The following is a 21,512-nucleotide window of genomic DNA, read 5'->3' on the forward strand; positions in this document are numbered from 1 at the left end:
ATAAAGGAGTTTGCATGTTTTATTCGAAACAGCGCCCCCTGCAGGCCTTGGGTGTAATGCAGCTTAGTGAAAAACTCGTGCCTGTGGCTTGCGTGCATGGAAGAGAGGAACTTCTTCCTCACTCTTTTAGTAGCGCTCGAGTAAAATTTAAGTTTCTTTTACCTGGTGGAGTCTGTGCTGGAGCTGTGGCAGTGCAAGAAGCCAGTCTTTTCTCACTTTCTGGAAGATCTGCTCAGTTGTTGCTCACTAAGCATCTGGCGGAGTAATGGCGGACAAAACGTAACCTAAGCAGCCGGAGCGCGCATTACGTCATTCCTTTCAAATTCTCCCCAAAAAAATTCTGGTGCCGGACCGGCACTGCAACTTTCAAGGGACAATTTAGCGCTGTTAGAGGTACTTGTAATGAATATGTCAGGGCACATTGTACACATCATTTTTAAAGTTGAAAAACTCCTTAATGCACCTTTAAGGTAAAAAAAACCACTTTAAATATAAACATTCTCATCATCAATCATGCAGTATTGTGTCAGTAAAAGCAAAGACAAATTAGCTAATAAGACACATTAGAAAAGAATGAAAAGAGTAAAAGTTAAATGGTGAAAAGACAGGAGGATCTCCTCTGTTCTCTGGAAGAAAACCCTGTGAGGCTGAGGAGAGCACAGAAGATCTATGATATCTCAAAAATGCTTACTAAGATTTACCTATCATGTATAATAACTTCTTTTTGCTGAGACACTGATATGAGTGTTTCTGAAGATATAAATCACATTAAAAAGGGAAACGCAGCAGTGAACCTCCCTCCTCTCTTCAGGCCACTGAGACACAGATGATTATGTTATCAGAGGCTCTTTATATCAACTTCAGCTATTTACTGCAGTCACTGAGCAAATATTGGACTCCCTTTGGCTCCCTCTCTTCAACTGTCTTCTTCTTTGTGTTCATCTGTCTTGTGAGGGACTCCATGCACAAGTCTTGGTGTGTTTTTTCCTTCTTTGTCCTTTTGAAGCTTTAATGTGTGTCTTTCCTCCTTCGGGTCTGCATTACCAGCAGTGGCTGTAAGTGACACTTTGGTAATCTTGTGTATCCCCATGTTCACTGGCATCAACGCCTCTTTGTTGATTTTGTCTTTCATCTTCATTTCCTCCAGCCTCTTCAGAGATAATCTCAAACTGACTGCTGCGACTGGAACTGACTGTCTTGTTAGTCAGCCTCATCAGTCGTGGAACTAGCTGATGTGAAAGAGTCATGACTTCCTTGTGTTGAGCTTGTTGGACTCCCAATCTGCTGATTGTGACAGAGCGTCTGACCGTTCAGCGGCGTCGGACCGCGGGGCCACATGTTCGCGACTGACATGTGTCATCGGACCAGAAGTGGGCGGCACGGTGCGGGCTTCCGCTAATGGCAGCATAGATGAACTGGATAAAGCATACATCATGGAGGGGCGGACCACAGCACGCGCGGCGGGGTCCAGCGGCTCCACCTGGTAACGCCCCTGGTTTGAAGGGTCCGGTGCAGGTGGAGATGGTGGTTTGGGAGTATGAGGTGGTTCACCAGGAGGAGAATTGATGTCTTTATCTGAAACAGTGGTGGGAAAAATAGAAACATATTAGCATAAACATTGCTTATAACTATAAGCTTCTTATAACTGGTTAGCAGAAATAACTCTTCATGATGGTCTGTGCTACTCTGAGCTTCACTGTTCCCCCGTTACCTTGCCCATAATGTCACAAACTTGTAACAGGACTATTTAAATTAAAGGTGCATATACAGGATATATACACTTTTTTGTTTGTTTTTAAAAATGGTGAGTAATTTAGTGAGAAAAATACCAGTGAATAACAAACTCTGAAGGTAAATGAAGACCTTGAGACGAAGAGAAGGGACACACAGCATCTCTAAAGTCTTCACTGTTCACAGTCTTACTCCAAAATGGATCATTTTACTTCCTCAAAATTCTGCATGCAAAACCCCATAATGACAACATGAAAGGCGCTTTCTGATAATATTGACACATTTCTAGCATATCACTGCTCACTCCTACGGTTCCTTTATAGAAAGTGGTATTATTGGAAACAATGCTGGCTTGTTCTCACACTGTTCTGACAGCTCAGCTGCTCCTTCCTACTGACAGGATCAACCCCTCCATCACCACTGGCTCCTGCTCTGCTTCTGACACTAAATCACATAATGCTCCAAATTCTCAGCACAAATCTCCCCTTTTCATAGAGCCTTCTAATCAGTTTGGTCAGTTCCATTAATGTAGAGCTGAACATCAAGTATCTCCAGGCCATGTTTCACATGGAGCAGGTCTGCACCGTACTCTTCATCAGTAATATATTACTTGAAAGTCAATGGTTGCTCAACACTGGCCGGTGCAAGTAATGTTTTACTTTCCCAAAACTGATCTTCATTATGTTCAAAACAATAACATGATCGATCCTGCGAACAGTCCTACCTGGCCCATCTGAACTGTTGCTTGGTGCTGAATCTTATTTCCCAGACTCTGAAAAACAAGGTTTTCCAGTTATGCAGCATCTCATCTCACTATTGTTTATCATTAACATAATGTTTTAAAATATATTCTGGTTATAAGTATGTCATGAAAAAACATGATATCACTGCACAGCGACCCATACATAAAACACACCTGTGATAATATATTGCTAGAAGGCTCAGCTTCACCTCACGATTTATACAAACTGCAGAATATCAATATGGACTCCCTGAGTGTGGTCAGGATTCCTTCCTGCACCAAAATGTCATGTTTGCTCAAAGATTCTGACCATAGCGCCACCTGATGGCTGCAGAAGGCGTGAACCATAAGCATGACGCAGTCAGCCTGAGTGAGCCTGTCAGCCTGAGCTCAGGGCACCAAAACCCTCTCTTTACAGATACTCATCTGTTTGATGGTAGAAGGATAGCAAAAGCCACATGTAAAAAACCAAAAAACAAAAACAAAACAAAAAAAACAGCAAATTGGTAAACTGCTGGACTCCTAACTGGTGAGTTGTCTGTATTTTCAGAACTTCAAGTCAAATAAGAACATTTTTCAACTTGAATATCTTTGTGCCCATTGACAACTCTTATTACACATACACAAATTTAAATGCAGAGCAGCAGAATTTGTTCATATTTGAAAGCCTAATTACAGACAGACAACTTCTAAAGATTGACAAATTCTTTTACACATTGACAACTCTCACATTGGACAGACAGATTGAGATACAGACAGACAACTCTAAATATGCACTGCCAAATAGTTTTACAACAATAATGCCCCCCCAAAAAAGCATTACAAGAGAAGTAAACCATAAACAATACTGTCACAGAATACTCAGTACACTGAGAAAAAAGATTCGGCAGACTTTACCACTTGTAAAGTTCTTACCTGACTCTTTGTTGTTCACCTTTCCTTTATCAGAGTCACCTTTGTTTCCTTCTGAAACACAAATCATCATCTATCATCGGTACCAGAAAGGAGAGATCTCAACTTAAAAAAGTCACAGAAGGTGTTTTATTGTCCAAAGTGTTTGGATAGTCAATTGACTCGTCTCATAAAGTTATTCAACAGACCATCTAATTGTCTGAGATATCAATAGTTATGTGTTCATTTATACATTAGGAAAGCACCAGAATTTGGGATTAATAAAGGAACACTTTACTCTACTCTAACACCAAGTGTTCAAACCCTTTGTAAATGTGTAAATTCCTTCTAAAACTGGTTTGATGAGAAACTTCAGCTGTTTGAGGATTCCCATTTCTCAAATCAATCCATACTTTATCATCTTCTGTTACTTAAAACACACCTTCGGAGCTGAAGATGAACTTTTCACAACCTCTGAACATAACAGTTGTTGTCAAAGCTGTCTTCAGCAACTCAGCCAGAGTTTGGGCTTCCATTGATCTGCTGCTGCCCGTGTGGCACACAGCTGTGCACATTCAACCAATGACCAATGTTCCTGATAATAACTCATCATCTGCATAAAGCACAGCTGCTCCAAGAATCAGTTTCCTGCATTCCAACTTCTAGAGCAGCATGGGCAACACCAAAGAGCTGTCAAAACATGTCAGACTGTGGATCTGCACATGGATGGAATGGGATACAGAACCATCGGCTAACGGCTTGGTAAAAAGGTGACTACTGGCAACATTAGTCAAAAGTGGAAGACAGAAAATGTCCATCGACTGTCCTCGGTAGGGAGCTCCATGCAAGATGGCGCCTCATGGAGTGAGGAGGACGATGAGAAAAGAGAGAAAGCAGCCTGAAACTAAACGGCAGGAGCTTGATCAAGATCTGGAGGCAATCAGGACCTCCGTCACCAAGAAACCAGTTGGTGACACACTGAGCTGTAATGGACTGAAATCCTGCAGAGCCTGTGAGGTTCACATGAAAGACTGGTGAACAGGTCCGCCATCAGGTTGACACTGAAGGCTCTAAATAACTCAGAGAAGGTTTGGGAGAAAGTGCTGTGATCCAAACCAAATTTGACTGATTTGACATGAACTTGACCTGCCGTGTTTGGAGCATGAATAAATACCAGTATGATCCCAACAACACCAGACTCACAGTCAAGCATGGAGGTGGAAACATCATGTTTTGGGGCTGTTTTTCTGCAAAGGGTTCAGGGCAACTTCACCACATTGAGGGGTCAATGAACCAAACCAAGTCTGGGATGAAAACCTGGACTCAGGAACAGGGCTGGAGTGGCTCTAATTTCCAGCCCTGGAGTTTCATACCTCAGACTGGCCCACTTTAGATCCACACTTATTGAACTCATGTAATTATATTCTTTCATGTGAAACCTACAACAAGGATGTTCTGGAAAGCCTTGTCATGCAGTGCATTTTTCTAAAACATTTCCAATTCATTGCAAGTGAGGGTTGCTTCATAATGGATATTTATTTCAACACAAGTGCACCAAAATTTTATGATACACATCCTTTTTGTAATAAATTCAGAATCTGTATTTCAAATGAACGCGATCAGATATCCAAACCTTAAAAATGAAATAAAACCATTAAACACTATATTGAAATTTGGTGAAAAAAAAGTACTCTCTTATAACACTATCATCTGTTTTTCACAGAAGAATGATCAACCCTAAAACATTAATCATCCCCTGAGCAGTGCTCTGGTCTCTGACACTTTGTGACAATATCATCGTCCAAAGACAAAGGATTTCTTTCTCAGTGAACATGAACATAAATTCCTCAAGGTTCTTCTGGGTCAAAATGCTCCTGAGTCTGGTTTTCATGAATTTTACTGTTTAGAAACTTTTCTCCCAGGATACTGGTGTGATGGACAGTGGTAACAGTAACCTGTAGGCCAGTCCAGTCACATGGGAGACATCAGTGAGCAGATTATACTGAGAGAGAATGAGGGGAACACAAATGACACAACTATCATCATATTCCATCTTCAACAGAGGACTTTGTGTATTTACTCTCTTACCTTCATTAATTAAAAAACACATCACTGCTCACTCCTACGGTTCCAGTATAGAAAGTGGTATTATTGGAAACAATGCTGGCTTGTTCTCACACTGTTCTGACAGCTCAGCTGTTCCTTCCTACTGACAGGATCAACCCCTCCATCACCACTGGCTCCTGCTCTGCTTCTGACACTAAATCACATAATGCTCCAAATTCTCAGCACAAATCTCCCCTTTTCATAGAGCCTTCTAATCAGTTTGGTCAGTTCCATTAATGTAGAGCTGAACATCAAGTATCTCCAGGCCATGTTTCACATGGAGCAGGTCTGCACCGTACTCTTCATCAGTAATATATTACTTGAAAGTCAAAGGTTGCACAACACTGGCGGGTGCAAGTGATATTTTACTTTCCAACACTGATCTTCATCATAGTCAAAACAATAACATGATCGATCCTGTGATCAGTCCTACCTGCCCCATCTGGACCGCTGCTTGATGCTGCACCTTCTTTCCCAGGGCCTAAAAAACAAGGTTTTCCAGTTATGTAGCATCTCATCACACTATTGTTTATCATTAACATAATGTTTTAAAATATATTCTGGTTATAAATATGTCTTGAAAAAACATGATATCACTGCACAGCGACCCATACGTAACACACACCTGTGATAATATATTGCTAGAAGGCTCAGCTTCACCTCACGATTTATACAAACTGCAGAATATTAATATGGACTCCCTGAGTGTGGTCAGGATTCCTTCCTGCACCAAAATGTCATGTTTGCTCAAAGATTCTGACCATAGCGCCACCTGATGGCTGCAGAAGGCGTGCACCATAAGCATGACGCAATCAGCCTGAGTGAGCCTGTCAGCCTGAGCTCAGGGCACCAAGAACCTCTCTTTACAGATACTCGTCTGTTTCATGGTAGAAGTGTAGCAAAAGACACGTGTTAAAAAAACAGCCAATAGTGAAACTGCTGGACTCCTAACTAGTGAATTTTCTGTATTTTCAGAACTTGAAGCTGAATATGAACATTTTTCAACCTGAATATCTTGGTGCGCATTGATAACTTTTATTACATGAACAAATTTAAATGCAGAGCAGCAGAATTTTTACACATTTGAAAGCCGAAATACAGACAGCTTTTGAAGATTGTGGTTCCCATCAACAAATTCTTTTACAAATTGACAACTCTCACTTTCTCTCTCACAGGTTGAGATGCAGACAGACAACTCTAAACACACTCTGATAAATGGTTTTGCAACAATAATATCCCCATATAATAAGCATTACGAGAGAGGTCAACCATAAACAACACTGTCACAGAATACTCAGTACACCGAGAAAAACATTCAGCAGAATTTACCACTTGTAATGTTCTTACCTGGCTCTGTGCTGGCATTACTTTTGTGCTCAGGGTCACTTGTCTTTCCTCCTGAAACACAAATCATCATCTGTCATCGGAACCAGAAAGGAGAGATCTCAGCTTAAAAAAGTCACAGAAAGTGTTTTATTGTCCAAAGTGTTTGGATAGCCAATTTATTTATCTCATAAGTTTATTGACAGACCTTCACCTTCAATAATTGTCTGAGAAATTTAGTCGTTACGTGTTTATATGTGATTATAGTTATGTGATTATATTTCAGTCATGGCTCACCTAATAGCTCACCTTTGGAGCTGAAGATGAACTTTTCACAACCTCTGAACATAACCTTGTCAAATCACAGTCTTTGTCATCATTCCAAATGTAAATCTGCCAATAACAAACTTTATCAGTCAGTTTTCTTAATTTCCACAAAATATTGAACTGAGAACCTGTTTCTCTGAGTCTTGTGGAGTGAACTCATTGTTCTCATGTGTGTGCCATGTCTTTACACCCTGACCTCTTAATAGTCACATCACTGCAGTCCTGGTTACTAAATGAAGTTTGTTTCTCACGATGTTTGAAGCCATGTATTAATGATGATATTTCAGTCATGGCTCTCCTGATAGCCTGTCAGTTATTGATGCTCTGTCCTTCATAATAAAGAATCCCTTTTCAGAATTAGCTCATTTAAGTTTGTGTTCAGGAATATTCATTGAAATTTAAATAAAGGTTTGTTTCCAACTTGCAACTGCAGCCATCAGAAAGCATCTTGAAATGACGGAGCGTGAGAGTGAGGATCAGTAAAGAGAAGAAGCTCTCTCAAGCTGAACACTCCTCTGAACCAGGTTTTAGCTGTGCTGGTCTCGCCCTCACAGCCAAACGGAGCTGGATAGTCTGTTAACTGAGAAACCAGCTCCTGCTGAAACTCAACAAAAGCTTCAGAATATGTCTGTTGTTCTCAGCGTATTGGGAGAAGTTGAAGCTGTTCTATGCAGATTCAAAAATGTTTGAAATTCTTTTAACAAAATAAAATCCTGTTTTACATCTACATTTGGTTATAATACAAATTGTCTCAGTGTAACTTTTTCTAAATTGTGTTTGTCTGAGAAATGTTCTTTGAATGTAGATATTTTATCAGGGGAATTGAATCAAATATCTGCTATTGGAGACACAATAAAACATCCACTGGTTAAAAAGTAATTTAGAGTACTTTGTCCTCTTAAGTATTTTTCTAACAGCAGTTCTTCTGCCTTATAATTGAGAACAATTTACTCTTTCCACCTCTGTCTTTGACTGACTGATACACAGTATTGTCCTTTTCTGCCTGATCAACAGCTGCTGTGTCTGCAACATTTAGAGAGTGAGTAAGCTCATGAGGGAGTGAGTTTTCATGTTTTCACCCTTTGGGAACGGCGCTCTGCTGAGAGGTGTTTTCTTGATGATCTGAAACCTCTGATTCCTGGACTGAGGAAGTGTGTCTGTCTGACTGTTGGCTCTGAACTGTGTGCTGCTTTTTCTTTCTGTTTGTGTTCAGGACTCAGGGAGGCTGTGTGCTTCATAATACCGTCTGACTGGTTTTTGTCCTCCAAGCTTGACTCTCCAGCAGTGTTTTGAGAAGGTTCTCTAGTGGCTGGAGCCGGAGAATCGATCACTTTATCTGAAACTGAGGTGGGAAAAATGGAATCATATTAGCTTAAACATTGCTTCTAACTGGAAGCTTCTTATAACTGGTTAGCAGAAATAACTCTTCATGCCGGTCTGCGTTCTGACCTGAGTTTGCACTATCAACATGTTCACTGGCATCAACGTCTCTTTGTTCATCTTGTCTTTCACCTTCATCTCCTCCAGTCTCTTTGGAGTTATTCTCAGACTGACTTCTGCGCCTGGAACCGACTTCGTCTTGTTCGTCAGTTTCATCAGTAGACATACCAGCTGATTTTAAAGAGTCATGGCTTCCTTGTCTTGAGCTTCGTTGACTCTCAGGCTGCCGATTTTCTTCTTGATCGTCTTTAGTATTTTTTGTCTCTTCTTGTTTGCTGTTCTCTGGGTCGGGTTCATTTTCTATCTGTCCTGAAGTTTGCGTCTCTGTTGAAGAGTCTCCGACTCCATCAACAGCCAGACTCTTCTCTGAGTCTTTGGCGTCTCCAGGTGTTGGATTTACAGGGACCTGGTCCTCTTGTTGACCAGCAGGTTCCTCTTTTGTGTCACTTGCCTCGTTGTCGCTGGTTGACTGACTGTTAGACACAGTGTTGTCCTTTTCTGCCTGATTAGCAGCTGCTGTATCTGCAACATTTGGGATATCAATACCTATATGAGGGATTTCAGGTTTTGACCCTTGGAGAACCTCCGTCTGCTGTTTTCCTTCCTCCAAGCTCGACTCTCCAGCGGTGTCTTGTGGAAGTTTTCCAGTGATTTGATCCGAGTTGTTGTCTTCCTTGTGTTTATCAATGCCACCCTCATCAGGTGTGTTTGAAGAGACCGGTGCAGGTGGAGACGGTGGTGTGGGAGTATGAGGTGGTTTACCAGGAGAATTGATGCCTTTATCTGAAATGGTGGTGGGAAAAATAGAAGCATATCAGCATAAACATTGCTTATCACTCTCAGCTTCTTATAACTGCTTAGCAGAAATAACTCTTCATGACGGTCTGCGCTACTCTGAGCTTCACTCTTCCCGCTCTTCCCCCGTTCCCTTACACCTAATGTCACAAACTTAACAGGACTATTTAGATTAAAGGTGCATATTTAGACATATTTTTTCAGTAACACTTTATTTGAAGCCCCCCTGTATAACACATTATAAGTACATTTATAAAGCATTATAATGCCATTATAACACGTGTAGCTATAAACATTCATAGATGATCACAATGCCAGAACCTAACTCTAACCCTAATCCTATGCTGTATAGTGAGTTGTAAAGCATTGTGATCATGTCGGAGTGTTTATAACAACTTTTCATGTGTTCTACCGGGTGCTTAAAGTGAAGTGTTACCATTTTTTCTTTTGTTGTTTTTGAGAATGGTTAGTAATTTAATGATAAAAATATCAGTGAATAACAAACTCTGAAGGTAAATGAAGACTTTGAGACGAGGAGAAGGGACACAGAGCATCTCTGAAGTCTTCACTGTTCACAACCTTATTCTTAAATGGATCATTTTACATCTTCAAAATTCTCCACACAAAACCCCACAATGACAACATGAAAGACATTTTCTCAAAATATTGAGAAATGTATAAAAAATAAAAACCTAAGAACTCCTTTGTCTTCATGACTGCTTCGTGCTCTGGCTGCACTGTCAGCAGAGGGACCTTATAGAGACGCTGTGAGTCTTTCCAAATCAAGTCCAACCAGCTGAATTCTCCACAGCTGGACTCCAGTGAAGCTGGAGAAACTTCTCAAGGATCACAGGATGTCTCCTTCAGACACAGAGGATGAGGCAGAATCCCCTCTGGACCGCTTCAGACCACAATCCAGAGTTGATATGGATGAAAGTCCATTACTCTGTACAGTGTAAATATCAGAGTCAGCGGGTCCACCACTGGACTGTTTCCACTGTGTTTCCTCATCATTCAGAAAAAGAGAGCAGCTCTGCTCAACAGTGTGGACAGACTGATGTGTCTCAGCAGCAGTGTTGGGAATAACGGCGTTAGAATAAACGGCGTTAGCAACGGCGTTATTTTTTTCAGTAACGAATAATCTAATTAGTTACTTTTCCCATCGTTGCAACGCCGTTACCGTTACTAAGAATATGAAGTGGCGCGTTACTACAATTAGACTGAATGAAGCGCGAGTGTCCGCTTCTGCCGCACACATCAGCTGCAGGAGAGAGCAGGGAGGAGGGGGGAGAGGGGGGTGATGAAGACGCGATGATGATTGGCTGGTGGGCGGGCATGCCCTGCTCACGTGTCTCACTCGCTGCACGCTCTGACCGGTAAACACAACAAGACAGAGACAATGGCGTGAAGCTCGATCCCAGGACATAGAAAGGTAGCGTTCTGAAACTGGAAGTGTCACTGGAAGACTTTATCCACGTCTGCCACATGCCAGCATGACACTTGTTGCTGCTGCTGCTGCTGCTGCTGCTAACCCGACCCCGAGCCCAAATGCAGCCAGGAGGGAGAGGGGCCGCTCAGTTAAAACAAGCAACCAGCAGGCGACCAGAGCCGAGCTGAACACTGACTGCAGTACTCTGGCACACAGTAGGCTTAATGTACAGTTACAGAGATTTGCACTACTTAATGGCCAGAAGTTTACGTTTGTGTTTTCTTAACAGGCTGCAGTTTAGTTCAAATAAATACTGAATGTTCTAAAATACTGTATAAAGTATTTTTATTCTTCAATCAGTTGATATAAACATCTTTGATGTTCCAGATGTTATAGAATGTGGTAATGTGTAGAACATGAAAAATAACGTCAGTTACTTTGCTGAGTAACTAATTACTTTTTCAATGAGGTAACTGATTTACTAACTCAATTACTTTTTGGGAGAAGTAATTTGTAATTCTAACTAATTACTTTTTTAAAGTAACTTGCCCAACACTGCTCAGCAGCTGGATGAATGGAAAGGAGGAATATTGATTTGTGTCTCAGCAGATTGGAATGTTGCTGAAGGTTCAAATATTAACATCTCAGTGGAATACGGTGATTTTTATGATATAGGATGAATGCGTTAGTGTTGCACTTTTGTTTCTCTCCAGATAATTCAATAATTTAATTGAATTATTGTTTTTGGTCATGACAGACAGATAGGCTGGCCTTTCTCTGACCAAATTCCACACTTGTGAGTTATTTTCCATGTTTAACTGTCTACAATTAAAACTCATGCTCGACTTTAATTTAAAGATTCAGAATAAACCATTTCTGTGCATTGAATTGGTGTTTAGTTATGTTGATTACAAGTTCACAAAGTACAGATTTAATCACAAATAGATCAGATATGTGAGTAATGTGACACACACACACACACACACACACACACACACACACACACACACGTTGAAACATTGCAGATTTAACTTAATTATCTGGTGATGTCAACTGTTTTATTACTTCATGGAAGGAAAAAAACTGGGCTTAAAAAATTGGGCTTAAATAGACCGGCCTTCCCTGCAGCATCACATCTTTCAAACATTGGATGGTTCAAATTCTGCATCTCTCAGTGTTTTTCAATATGACACTATAAACAATGAAAATGCAGGCAGTACCAAAGTTAAAAGACAGAATAAATCATTTTGTGCAGTAAACTGTAAATTTTGTGGGTTGATTACATGTTCACAAATTATACAATTAATCACGATTAATTATGGTCAGATTTGTGTATAGAGGATTTATATTTATCTTGTGATGTCGATTGTTTCATGCAAAAAAGAAAATGTATTATTATCTTTTGTCCTTTCAAAATTTTTTGTTTTTTTCACATTGGCTATAAAAAGTGACACAACAGAAAAAGTTTAGTACACAGAATTATGAAAAATATAAATTATATTTAGTGAATATTTAGTGAATTATATTTAGCTCCTGGTGTGATGGACAGTGGTAACAGTAACCTGTAGGCCAGTCCAGTCACATGGGAGACATCAGTGAGCAGATTATAGTGAGAGAGAATGAGGGGAACACAAATGACACAACTATCATCCTATTCCATCTTCAATAGAGGACTTTGTGTATTTACTCTCTTACTTTTAACAATTAAAAAACATATCACTGCTCACTCCTGCAGTTCGAGAGAATAGAAAGTGGTATTATTGGAAACTTGAAATTGGCACTCAGAGAGCGCAGACCTCCGCCACAGCTCAAATCAGTCACCAACAACCATAAGAACACCATATATAATCACACAACATTGTGATGGGGGTGTGATCGGAGCCAAGCGCTGCAGCGTGCGGTGCCTCTCTCTGTCGCCCTGTCGCCCTCTCTCCCTGTGTGTGTGTGTGTGTGTGTGTGTGTGTGTGTGTGTGTGTGTGTGTGTGTGTGTGTGTGTGTGTGTGTGTGTGTGTGTTCATCTGAAAAGGAAAACCGAAAAGCAACATAAATTATGTTATTTTACTTCATTTTAATTTGAAAATTTACCGGATTCTCTCATATTTTCCGTTCCCGACCTCCTGTGAGGTGCGATCTGCTCTGTCCAGCTTTACAACTGGCAGTGCACGGCGCGCGAGGCTCGCGGAGAAAATAGAGAGCAGCAGAGCGGCTGCGGTCCACGGCGCGGGCCGCTACGCACGCGGCGGTCCCCCGCGCCTCCTGTAACCGTCAGATAGGTTAACAGGGGCGCCGATCTGACAGTCGGTGCGCGGCGCTTCCCACTTCCGCGTCGGAGGCGGCGCGTCCTGTGTGAACCAGGCGTTTGTCACCCCCTGTCGGCGGGCCTGCCCGACCATGTGAAAGACTCCCTATCTCTCAATGATAAAGAATCCTTTAAAAAATTCCTGGATCCAGACAGTGATCTGGATCATAACCAAAATGTAATCAATTCTAAGTTAGCCCAAGACCCACCTTTCCACAAAGTTTCATTGCAATCCGCCCATTATTTTTTCCGGGATCTTGCGAATAAACCAACCAACAAACCGACGTGATTACATAACCTCCCGGCAGAGGTAATAATGCTGGCTTGTTCTCACACTGTTCTGACAGCTCAGCTGTTCCTTCCTACTGACAGGATCAACCCCTCCATCACCACTGGCTCCTGCTCTGCTTCTGACACTAAATCACATAATGCTCCAAATTCTCAGCACAAATCTCCCCTTTTTATAGAGCCTTCTAATCAGTTTGGTCAGTTCCATTAATGTAGAGCTGAACATCAAGTATCTCCAGGCCATGTTTCACATGGAGCAGGTCTGCACCGTACTCTTCATCAGTAATATATTACTTGAAAGTCAAAGGTTGCACAACACTGGCGAGTGCAAGTGATATTTTACTTTCCAACACTGATCTTCATCATATTCAAAACAATAATATGATCGATCCTGTGATCAGTCCTACCTGCCCCCTCTGGACCGCTGCTTGATGCTGCACCTTCTTTCCCAGGGCCTAAAAAACAAGGTTTTCCAGTTATGCAGCATCTCATCACACTATTGTTTATCATTAACATAATGTTTTAAAATATATTCTGGTTATAAATATGTCTTGAAAAAACATGATATCATTGCACAGTGACCCATACATAACACACACCTGTGATAATATATTGCTAGAAGGCTCAGCTTCACCTCACGATTTATACAAAGAGCAGCAGAATATTAATATGGACTCCCTGAGTGTGGTCAGGATTCCTTCCTGCACCAAAATGTCATGTTTGCTCAAAGATTCTGACCATAGCGCCACCTGATGGCTGCAGAAGGTGTGCAAAATAAGCATGACGCAGTCAGCCTGAGTGAGCCTGTCAGCCTGAGCTCAGGGCACCAAGAACCTCTCTTTACAGATACTCGTCTGTTTCATGGTAGAAGTGTAGCAAAAGACACGTGTTAAAAAAACAGCCAATAGTGAAACTGCTGGACTCCTAACTAGTGAATTTTCTGTATTTTCAGAACTTGAAGCTGAATATGAACATTTTTCAACCTGAATATCTTGGTGCGCATTGATAACTTTTATTACATGAACAAATTTAAATGCAGAGCAGCAGGATTTTTACACATTTGAAAGCCGAAATACAGACAGCTTTTGAAGATTGTGGTTCCCATCAACAAATTCATTTACAAATTGACAACTCTCACTTTCTCTCTCACAGGTTGAGATGCAGACAGACAACTCTAAACACACTCTGATAAATGGTTTTGCAACAATAATATCCCAATATAATAAGCATTACGAGAGAGGTAAACCATAAACAACACTGTCACAGAATACTCAGTACACCGAGAAAAACATTCAGCAGAATTTACCACTTGTAATGTTCTTACCTGGCTCTGTGCTGGCATTACTTTTGTGCTCAGGGTCACTTGTCTTTCCTCCTGAAACACAAATCATCATCTGTCATCGGAACCAGAAAGGAGAGATCTCAGCTTAAAAAAATCACAGAAAGTGTTTTATTGTCCAAAGTGTTTGGATCGCCAATTTATTTATCTCATGAGTTTATTGACAGACCTTCACCTTCAATAATTGTCTGAGAAATTTAGTCGTTACGTGTTTATATGTGATTATAATTATGTGATTATATTTCAGTCATGGCTCACCTAATAGCTCACCTTTGGAGCTGAAGATGAACTTTTCACAACCTCTGAACATAACCTTGTCAAATCACAGTCTTTGTCATCATTCCAAATGTAAATCTGCCAAGAACAAACTTTATTGGTCAGTTTTCTTAATTTCCTCAAAATATTGAACTGAGAACCTGTTTCTCTGAGTCTTGTGGAGTCAGTGAACCCATTGTTCTCATGTGTGTGCCATGTGTTTACACCCTGACCTCTTAATAGTCACATCACTGCAGTCCTGGTTACTAAATGAAGTTTGTTTCTCACGATGTTTGAAGCCATGTATTAATGATGATATTTCAGTCATGGCTCTCCTGATAGCCTGTCAGTTATTGATGCTCTGTCCTTCATAATAAAGAATCCTTTTTCAGAATTAACTCATTTAAGTTTGTGTTCAGGAATATTCATTGAAATTTAAATAAAGGTTTGTTTCCAACTTGCAACTGCAGCCATCAGAAAGCATCTTGAAATGACGGAGCGTGAGAGTGAGGATCAGTAAAGAGAAGAAGCTCTCTCAAGCTGAACACTCCTCTGAACCAGGTTTTAGCTGTGCTGGTCTCGCCCTCACAGCCAAACGGAGCTGGATAGTCTGTTAACTGAGAAACCAGCTCCTGCTGAAACTCAACAAAAGCTTCAGAATATGTCTGTTGTTCTCAGCGTATTGGGAGAAGTTGAAGCTGTTCTATGTAGATTCAAAAATGTTTGAAATTCTTTTAACAAAATAAAATCCTGTTTTACATCTACATTTGGTTATAATACAAATTGTCTCAGTGTAACTTTTTCTAAATTGTGTTTGTCTGAGAAATGTTCTTTGAATGTAGATATTTTATCAGGGGAATTGAATCAAATATCTGCTATTGGAGACACAATAAAACATCCACTGGTTAAAAAGTAATTTAGAGTACTTTGTCCTCTGAAGTATTTTTCTAACAGCAGTTCTTCTGCCTTATAATTGAGAACAATTTACTCTTTCCACCTCTGTCTTTGACTGACTGATACACAGTATTGTCCTTTTCTGCCTGATCAACAGCTGCTGTGTCTGCAACATTTAGAGAGTGAGTAAGCTCATGAGGGAGTGAGTTTTCATGTTTTCACCCTTTGGGAACTGCTGAGAGGTGTTTTCTTGATGATCTGAAACCTCTGATTCCTGGACTGAGGAAGTGTGACTGTCTGACTGTTGGCTCTGAACTGTGTGCTGCTTTTTCTTTCTGTTTGTGTTCAGGACTCAGGGAGGCTGTGTGCTTCATAATACCGTCTGACTGGTTTTTGTCCTCCAAGCTTGACTCTCCAGCAGGGTTTTGAGAAGGTTCTCTAGTGGCTGGAGCAGGAGGATCGATCACTTTATCTGAAACTGAGGTGGGAAAAACTGAATCATATTAGCTTAAACATTGCTTCTAACTGGAAGCTTCTTATAACTGGTTAGCAGAAATAACTCTTCATGCCGGTCTGCGTTCTGACCTGAGTTTGCACTATCAACATGTTCACTGGCATCAACGTCTCTTTGTTCATCTTGTCTTTCACCTTCATCTCCTCCAGTCTCTTTGGAGTTATTCTCAGACTGACTGCTGCGCCTGGAACTGACTTTGTCTTGTTTGTCAGTTTCATCAGTAGAGATACCAGCTGATTTTAAAGAGTCATGAATTCCTTGTCTTGAGCTTCGTTGACTCTCAGGCTGCTGATTTTCTTCTTGATCGTCTTTAGTATTTTTTTTCTCTTCTTGTTTGCTGTTCTCTGGGTCGGGTTCATTTTCTATCTGTCCTGAAGTTTGCGTCTCTGTTGGAGAGTCTCCGACTCCATCAGCAGCCAGACTCATCTCTGAGTCTTTGGCGTCTTCAGGTGTTGGATTTACAGGGACCTGGTCCTCTTGTTGACCAGCAGGTTCCTCTTTTGTGTCACTTGCCTCATTGTCGCTGGTTGACTGACTGTTAGACACAGTGTTGTCCTTTTCTGCCTGATTAGCAGCTGCTGTATCTGCAACATTTGGGATATCAATACCTATATGAGGGACTTCAGGTTTTGACCCTTGGAGAACCTCCGTCTGCTGTTTTCCTTCCTCCAAGCTCGACTCTCCAGCGGTGTCTTGTGGAAGTTTTCGATTGATTTGATCCGAGTTGTTGTCTTCCTTGTGTTTATCGATGCCACCCTCATCAGGTGTGTTTGAAGGGTCCGGTGCAGGTGGAGACGGTGGTGTGGGAGAACGAGGTGGTTTACCAGGAGGAGAATTGATGCCTTTATCTGAAACAGTGGTGGGAAAAATAGAAGCATATTAGCATAAACATTAGCATAAACATTGCTTATCACTCTGAGCTTCTTATAACTGGTTAGACGAAATAACTCTTCATGACGGTCTGTGCTCCTCTGAGCTTCACTCTTCCCGCTCTTCCCCCGTTCCCTTACACCTAATGTCACAAACTTAACAGACTATTTAGATTAAAGGTGCATATTTAGACATATTTTTTCAGTAACACTTTATTTGAAGCCCCCCTGTATAACACATTATAAGTACATTTATAAAGCATTATAATGCCATTATAACACGTGTAGCTGTAGTTATAAACATTCATAGATGATCACAATGCCAGAACCTAACCCTAACCCTAATCCTATGCTGTATAGTGAGTTGTAAAGCATTGTGATCATGTAGGAGTGTGTTATAACTACATATAATGTGTTCTACCCGGTGCTTAAAGTGAAGTGTTACCATTTTTTCTTTTGTTGTTTTTGAGAATGGTTCGTAATTTAATGATAAAAATAACAGTGAATAACAAACTCTGAAGGTAAATGAAGACCTTGAGACGAGGAGAAGGGACACAGAGCATCTCTAAAGTCTTCACTGTTCACAACCTTATTCTTAAATGGATCATTTTACATCTTCAAAATTCTGCATACAAAACCCCATAATGACAACATGAAAGACATTTTCTCAAAATATTGACACATTTCTATAAAATAAAAACCTAAGAACTCCTTTGTCTTCATGACTGCTTCGTGCTCTGGCTGCACTGTCAGCAGAGGGACCTTATAGAGACGCTGTGAGTCTTTCCAAATCAAGTCCAACCAGCTGAATTCTCCACAGCTGGACTCCAGTGAAGCTGGAGAAACTTCTCAAGGATCACAGGATGTCTCCTTCAGACACAGAGGATGAGGCAGAATCCCCTCTGGACCGCTTCAGACCACAATCCAGAGTTGATATGGATGAAAGTCCATTACTCTGTACAGTGTAAATATCAGAGTCAGCGGCTCCACCACTGGACTGTTTCCACTGTGTTTCCTCATCATTCAGAAAAAGAGAGCAGCTCTGCTCAACAGTGTGGACAGACTGATGTGTCTCAGCAGCTGGATGAATGGAAAGGAGGAATATTGATCTGTGTCTCAGCAGATTGGAATGTTGTTGAAGGTTCAAATATTAACATCTCAGAGGAATACGGTGATTTTTCTGATATAAGATGAATGCCTTGCTGTTGCACTTTTGTTTCTCTCCAGATCATTAAGTAATTTAATCATTGTTTTTGGTCATAACAGACAGATAGGCTGGCCTTTCTCTGAGCAAATTCCACATTTGTGAGTTATTTTCCATGTTTAACTGTCTACAATTAAAACTAATGCTCCACTTTAATTCAAAGATTCAGAATAAACTGTTTCTGTGCATTGAATTGGTGTTTAGTTATGTTGATTACAAGTTCACAAAGTACAGATTTAATCACAAATAGATCAGATATGTGAGTAATGTGACACACACACACACACACACACACACACACACACACACACACACACACACACACACACACACACACACACACACACACACACACACACACACACACACACACACACACACACACACACACACACACACACACACACACACACACACACACACACACACACACACGTTGAAACGTTGCAGATTTAATTTAATTATCTGGTGATATCAACTGTTTTATTACTTCATGGAAGGAAAAAAACTGGGCTTAAAAAATTGGGCTTAAATAGACCGTCCTTCCCTGCAGCATCACATCTTTCAAACAATGGATGGTTCAAATCCCACATCTCTCAGTGTTTTTCAATATGACACTATAAACAATGAAAATGCATGCAGTACCAAAGTTAAAAGACAGAATAAATCGTTTTGTGCAGTAAACTGTACATTTTGTGCGTTGATTACATGTTCACAAATTATACAATTAATCACGATTAATTATGGTCAGATTTGTGTATAGAGGATTTATCTTTATCTTGTGATGTTTCATGCAAAAAAAATGTATTGTTATCTTTTGTCCTTTCAAAATTTTCTACTGTTTTCTTCACATTATCTGTAAAAAGTGACACAACAGAAAAACTTTTGTACACAGAATGATAAAAAATATAAATTATATTTAGTGAATCTGCAGTTTGTTTTTCCAAATGCTGTTTGTTATAAAATTATTTCACATTCTGCTAAAAAAAAAAAAGTATTACAAAAGAGATAAATCATAAAGAATTCTTTCACGGAACACAGTGCACTGACAAAAAAGGTTCAGCAAACTTTACCACTTGTGACGTTCTTACCTGGCTCTGTGTCGTCATCCTCTTGAGCACAGTCTGGGGATTGCAGAGGAGACTGAGAGGTGGAAAGTCCACCATTTAAAGTTCTTTGCTCAGGGTCACTTCTGTTTTCCTCTGAAACACAAATCATCATCTATCATCGGTACCAGAAAGGAGAGATCTCAACCTAAAAAAGTCACAGAAATTGTTTGATTGTCCAAATTGTTTGGAAAGTCAATTGATTTATCTCACCAGTTTATTGACAGACCTTCTAATTGTCTGAGATATTAATAGTTATGTGTTCATTTATAAGTTAGGAAAACACCACAATTTCCCAGTCAGAAATTAATAAAGTGATACTTTTGTTGAACTGCAACCTCTGATTCCTGGACTGAGGAAGTGTGTCTGTCTGTTGTCTCTGAACTGTGTGCTGCTTTTTCTTTCTGTTTGTGTTCAGGACTCGTGGAGGCTGTGTGCTTAATAATACCATCTGACTGGTTTTTCTCCTCCAAGCTTGACTCTCCAGCAGGGTTTTGTGGAAGTTCTCCACTGACTTGATCCAAGTTGTTCTCTTTTTTCTGTTCATCGATGCCACCCTCTTGAGATGTGACTGAAAAATTCAATTTCAATGGAGACAAAGGTTTGCCAGGACCAGGAGGTTTAGCAGGAGTGGAATTCTGATGCTCATCTGAAAGTGGGAAAAATATATGTATATCAGCATAAAAACTGCTTGTAACTGTCAACCAGTTTATAGACGCTGTGAGTCTTTCCAAATCAAGTCCAACTGACTGAATTCACCACAGCTGGACTCCAGTGAAGCTGGAGGAACTTCTCAAGGATGATCAGTGGAAACTGGAGGCACCTGAGCTCAAAGCTGTGAAAACTTTAGTACCTGTGATTTCCTAATTTTTGTTGCTTATCGAATACATTTGGAAAGAAAACTTCTTAATCTTGTCATCACATGTGGAAAATTTTGAGGAAAAAAGAATCAGATCCATTCTGAATTAAGGCTGTGACGTAAGAAAATGTAGAAAAAGACGAACACTGTGGATAGTTTTCAGACTCACTGCAGTCTGAGGAAAACAAGCAGAATCTACGAGCCTTTAGGATAAAAGATACACAATGTTGGATTTTATACTGTTATAGATAGATTAGATAGACAGAAAAACAGATAGACAGACACACACATACATACTGTACATATAACACACACTGATTTATCTTTATTACCTGGTAATGTCTAAAATTAAATAATTATTACCGATCATCTCTTGAAAATTTTGTGTCGTTTTCTTCACATCAACTGCAAGAAGACACAAAACAGTAAACAGAAGCTTCACACAGTGCAACAAAAATGATTGTATTTAGTGAATCTATGATTTTTTTCAAAAGCTGGTTGTCCTGAATTTATATTACAGTCAATGAAAAAAATCATTACAAAAAGAAGTAAATCTTAAATAATATCTTCACAGAATACTCAGTACACTGAGAAAAAAGATTCAGACTTTACCACTTGCAAAGTTCTTACCCGACTCTGTGTCGTCGTTCTCTTCAGCAAAGCCTGCTGGTTGTGGAGGAGACTGAGAGGTGGGCTGTGTATTCAGTAAAGGATTTTGTTCAGGGTCACTTCTGTTTTGTTCTGAAACACAAATCATCATCTGTCATCAGTATCAGAAAGGAGATCTCAACTTAAACAAGTCACAGAAATTATTTTACTCTCTAAAGTGTTGGGATAGTCAACTGACTCATCTCATCAGTTTATTGACAGACCTTCACCTTTAATAATTGTCTGAAATGTTTATTTATTTATTTTTTTTTCCCTTTTCCTGTTCGGCAGCTGGGGCGTGCAATATTGTATGATTGTAGCCTTTTACTATCCGAACAGATTTTAATGTTAGCAGCAGGACGAGACTGAGTCTCCTCCTGCTGCTGCCTTTATTTAAAGCTGGCATCCGGCATGGCTGCCGGACAGGACCGGGACGGAAACGCTCAGAGAGCA

General features: G+C 40.3%; 1 protein-coding gene across 2 annotated transcripts in view; it reads right to left on the bottom strand.

Moving 5' to 3' along the window:
* Window positions 1-368: 368 nt before the first annotated feature.
* The window catches only part of LOC115403816 (uncharacterized protein DDB_G0290685-like), a 32,185-nt gene continuing 11,041 nt past the window's right edge, over window positions 369-21,512 (bottom strand). The window contains exons 5-19 of one of the 2 annotated variants that reach the window (XM_030112825.1): window positions 21,042-21,152; window positions 20,775-20,816; window positions 20,001-20,201; window positions 19,538-19,648; window positions 16,445-17,221; window positions 16,239-16,337; window positions 14,696-14,746; window positions 13,779-13,826; window positions 8,570-9,343; window positions 8,364-8,462; window positions 6,818-6,868; window positions 5,904-5,951; window positions 3,389-3,436; window positions 2,456-2,503; window positions 369-1,575 (exon numbers count right to left, since the gene is read on the bottom strand). In XM_030112825.1, coding sequence (XP_029968685.1) covers window positions 2,490-2,503; window positions 3,389-3,436; window positions 5,904-5,951; window positions 6,818-6,868; window positions 8,364-8,462; window positions 8,570-9,343; window positions 13,779-13,826; window positions 14,696-14,746; window positions 16,239-16,337; window positions 16,445-17,221; window positions 19,538-19,648; window positions 20,001-20,201; window positions 20,775-20,816; window positions 21,042-21,152 — 2,474 coding nt within the window. In that variant the 3' untranslated portion in view covers window positions 369-1,575; window positions 2,456-2,489. Of the gene's footprint in view, window positions 1,576-2,455; window positions 2,504-3,388; window positions 3,440-5,903; window positions 5,952-6,817; window positions 6,869-8,363; window positions 8,463-8,569; window positions 9,344-13,778; window positions 13,827-14,695; window positions 14,747-16,238; window positions 16,338-16,444; window positions 17,222-19,537; window positions 19,649-20,000; window positions 20,202-20,774; window positions 20,817-21,041; window positions 21,153-21,512 lie in introns of both variants that reach the window. The other variant, XM_030112824.1, reaches the window with a different exon arrangement.

The sequence above is a fragment of the Salarias fasciatus genome, chromosome 16 (assembly GCF_902148845.1).
Source record: "Salarias fasciatus chromosome 16, fSalaFa1.1, whole genome shotgun sequence".
Lineage (NCBI taxonomy): Eukaryota > Metazoa > Chordata > Actinopteri > Blenniiformes > Blenniidae > Salarias > Salarias fasciatus.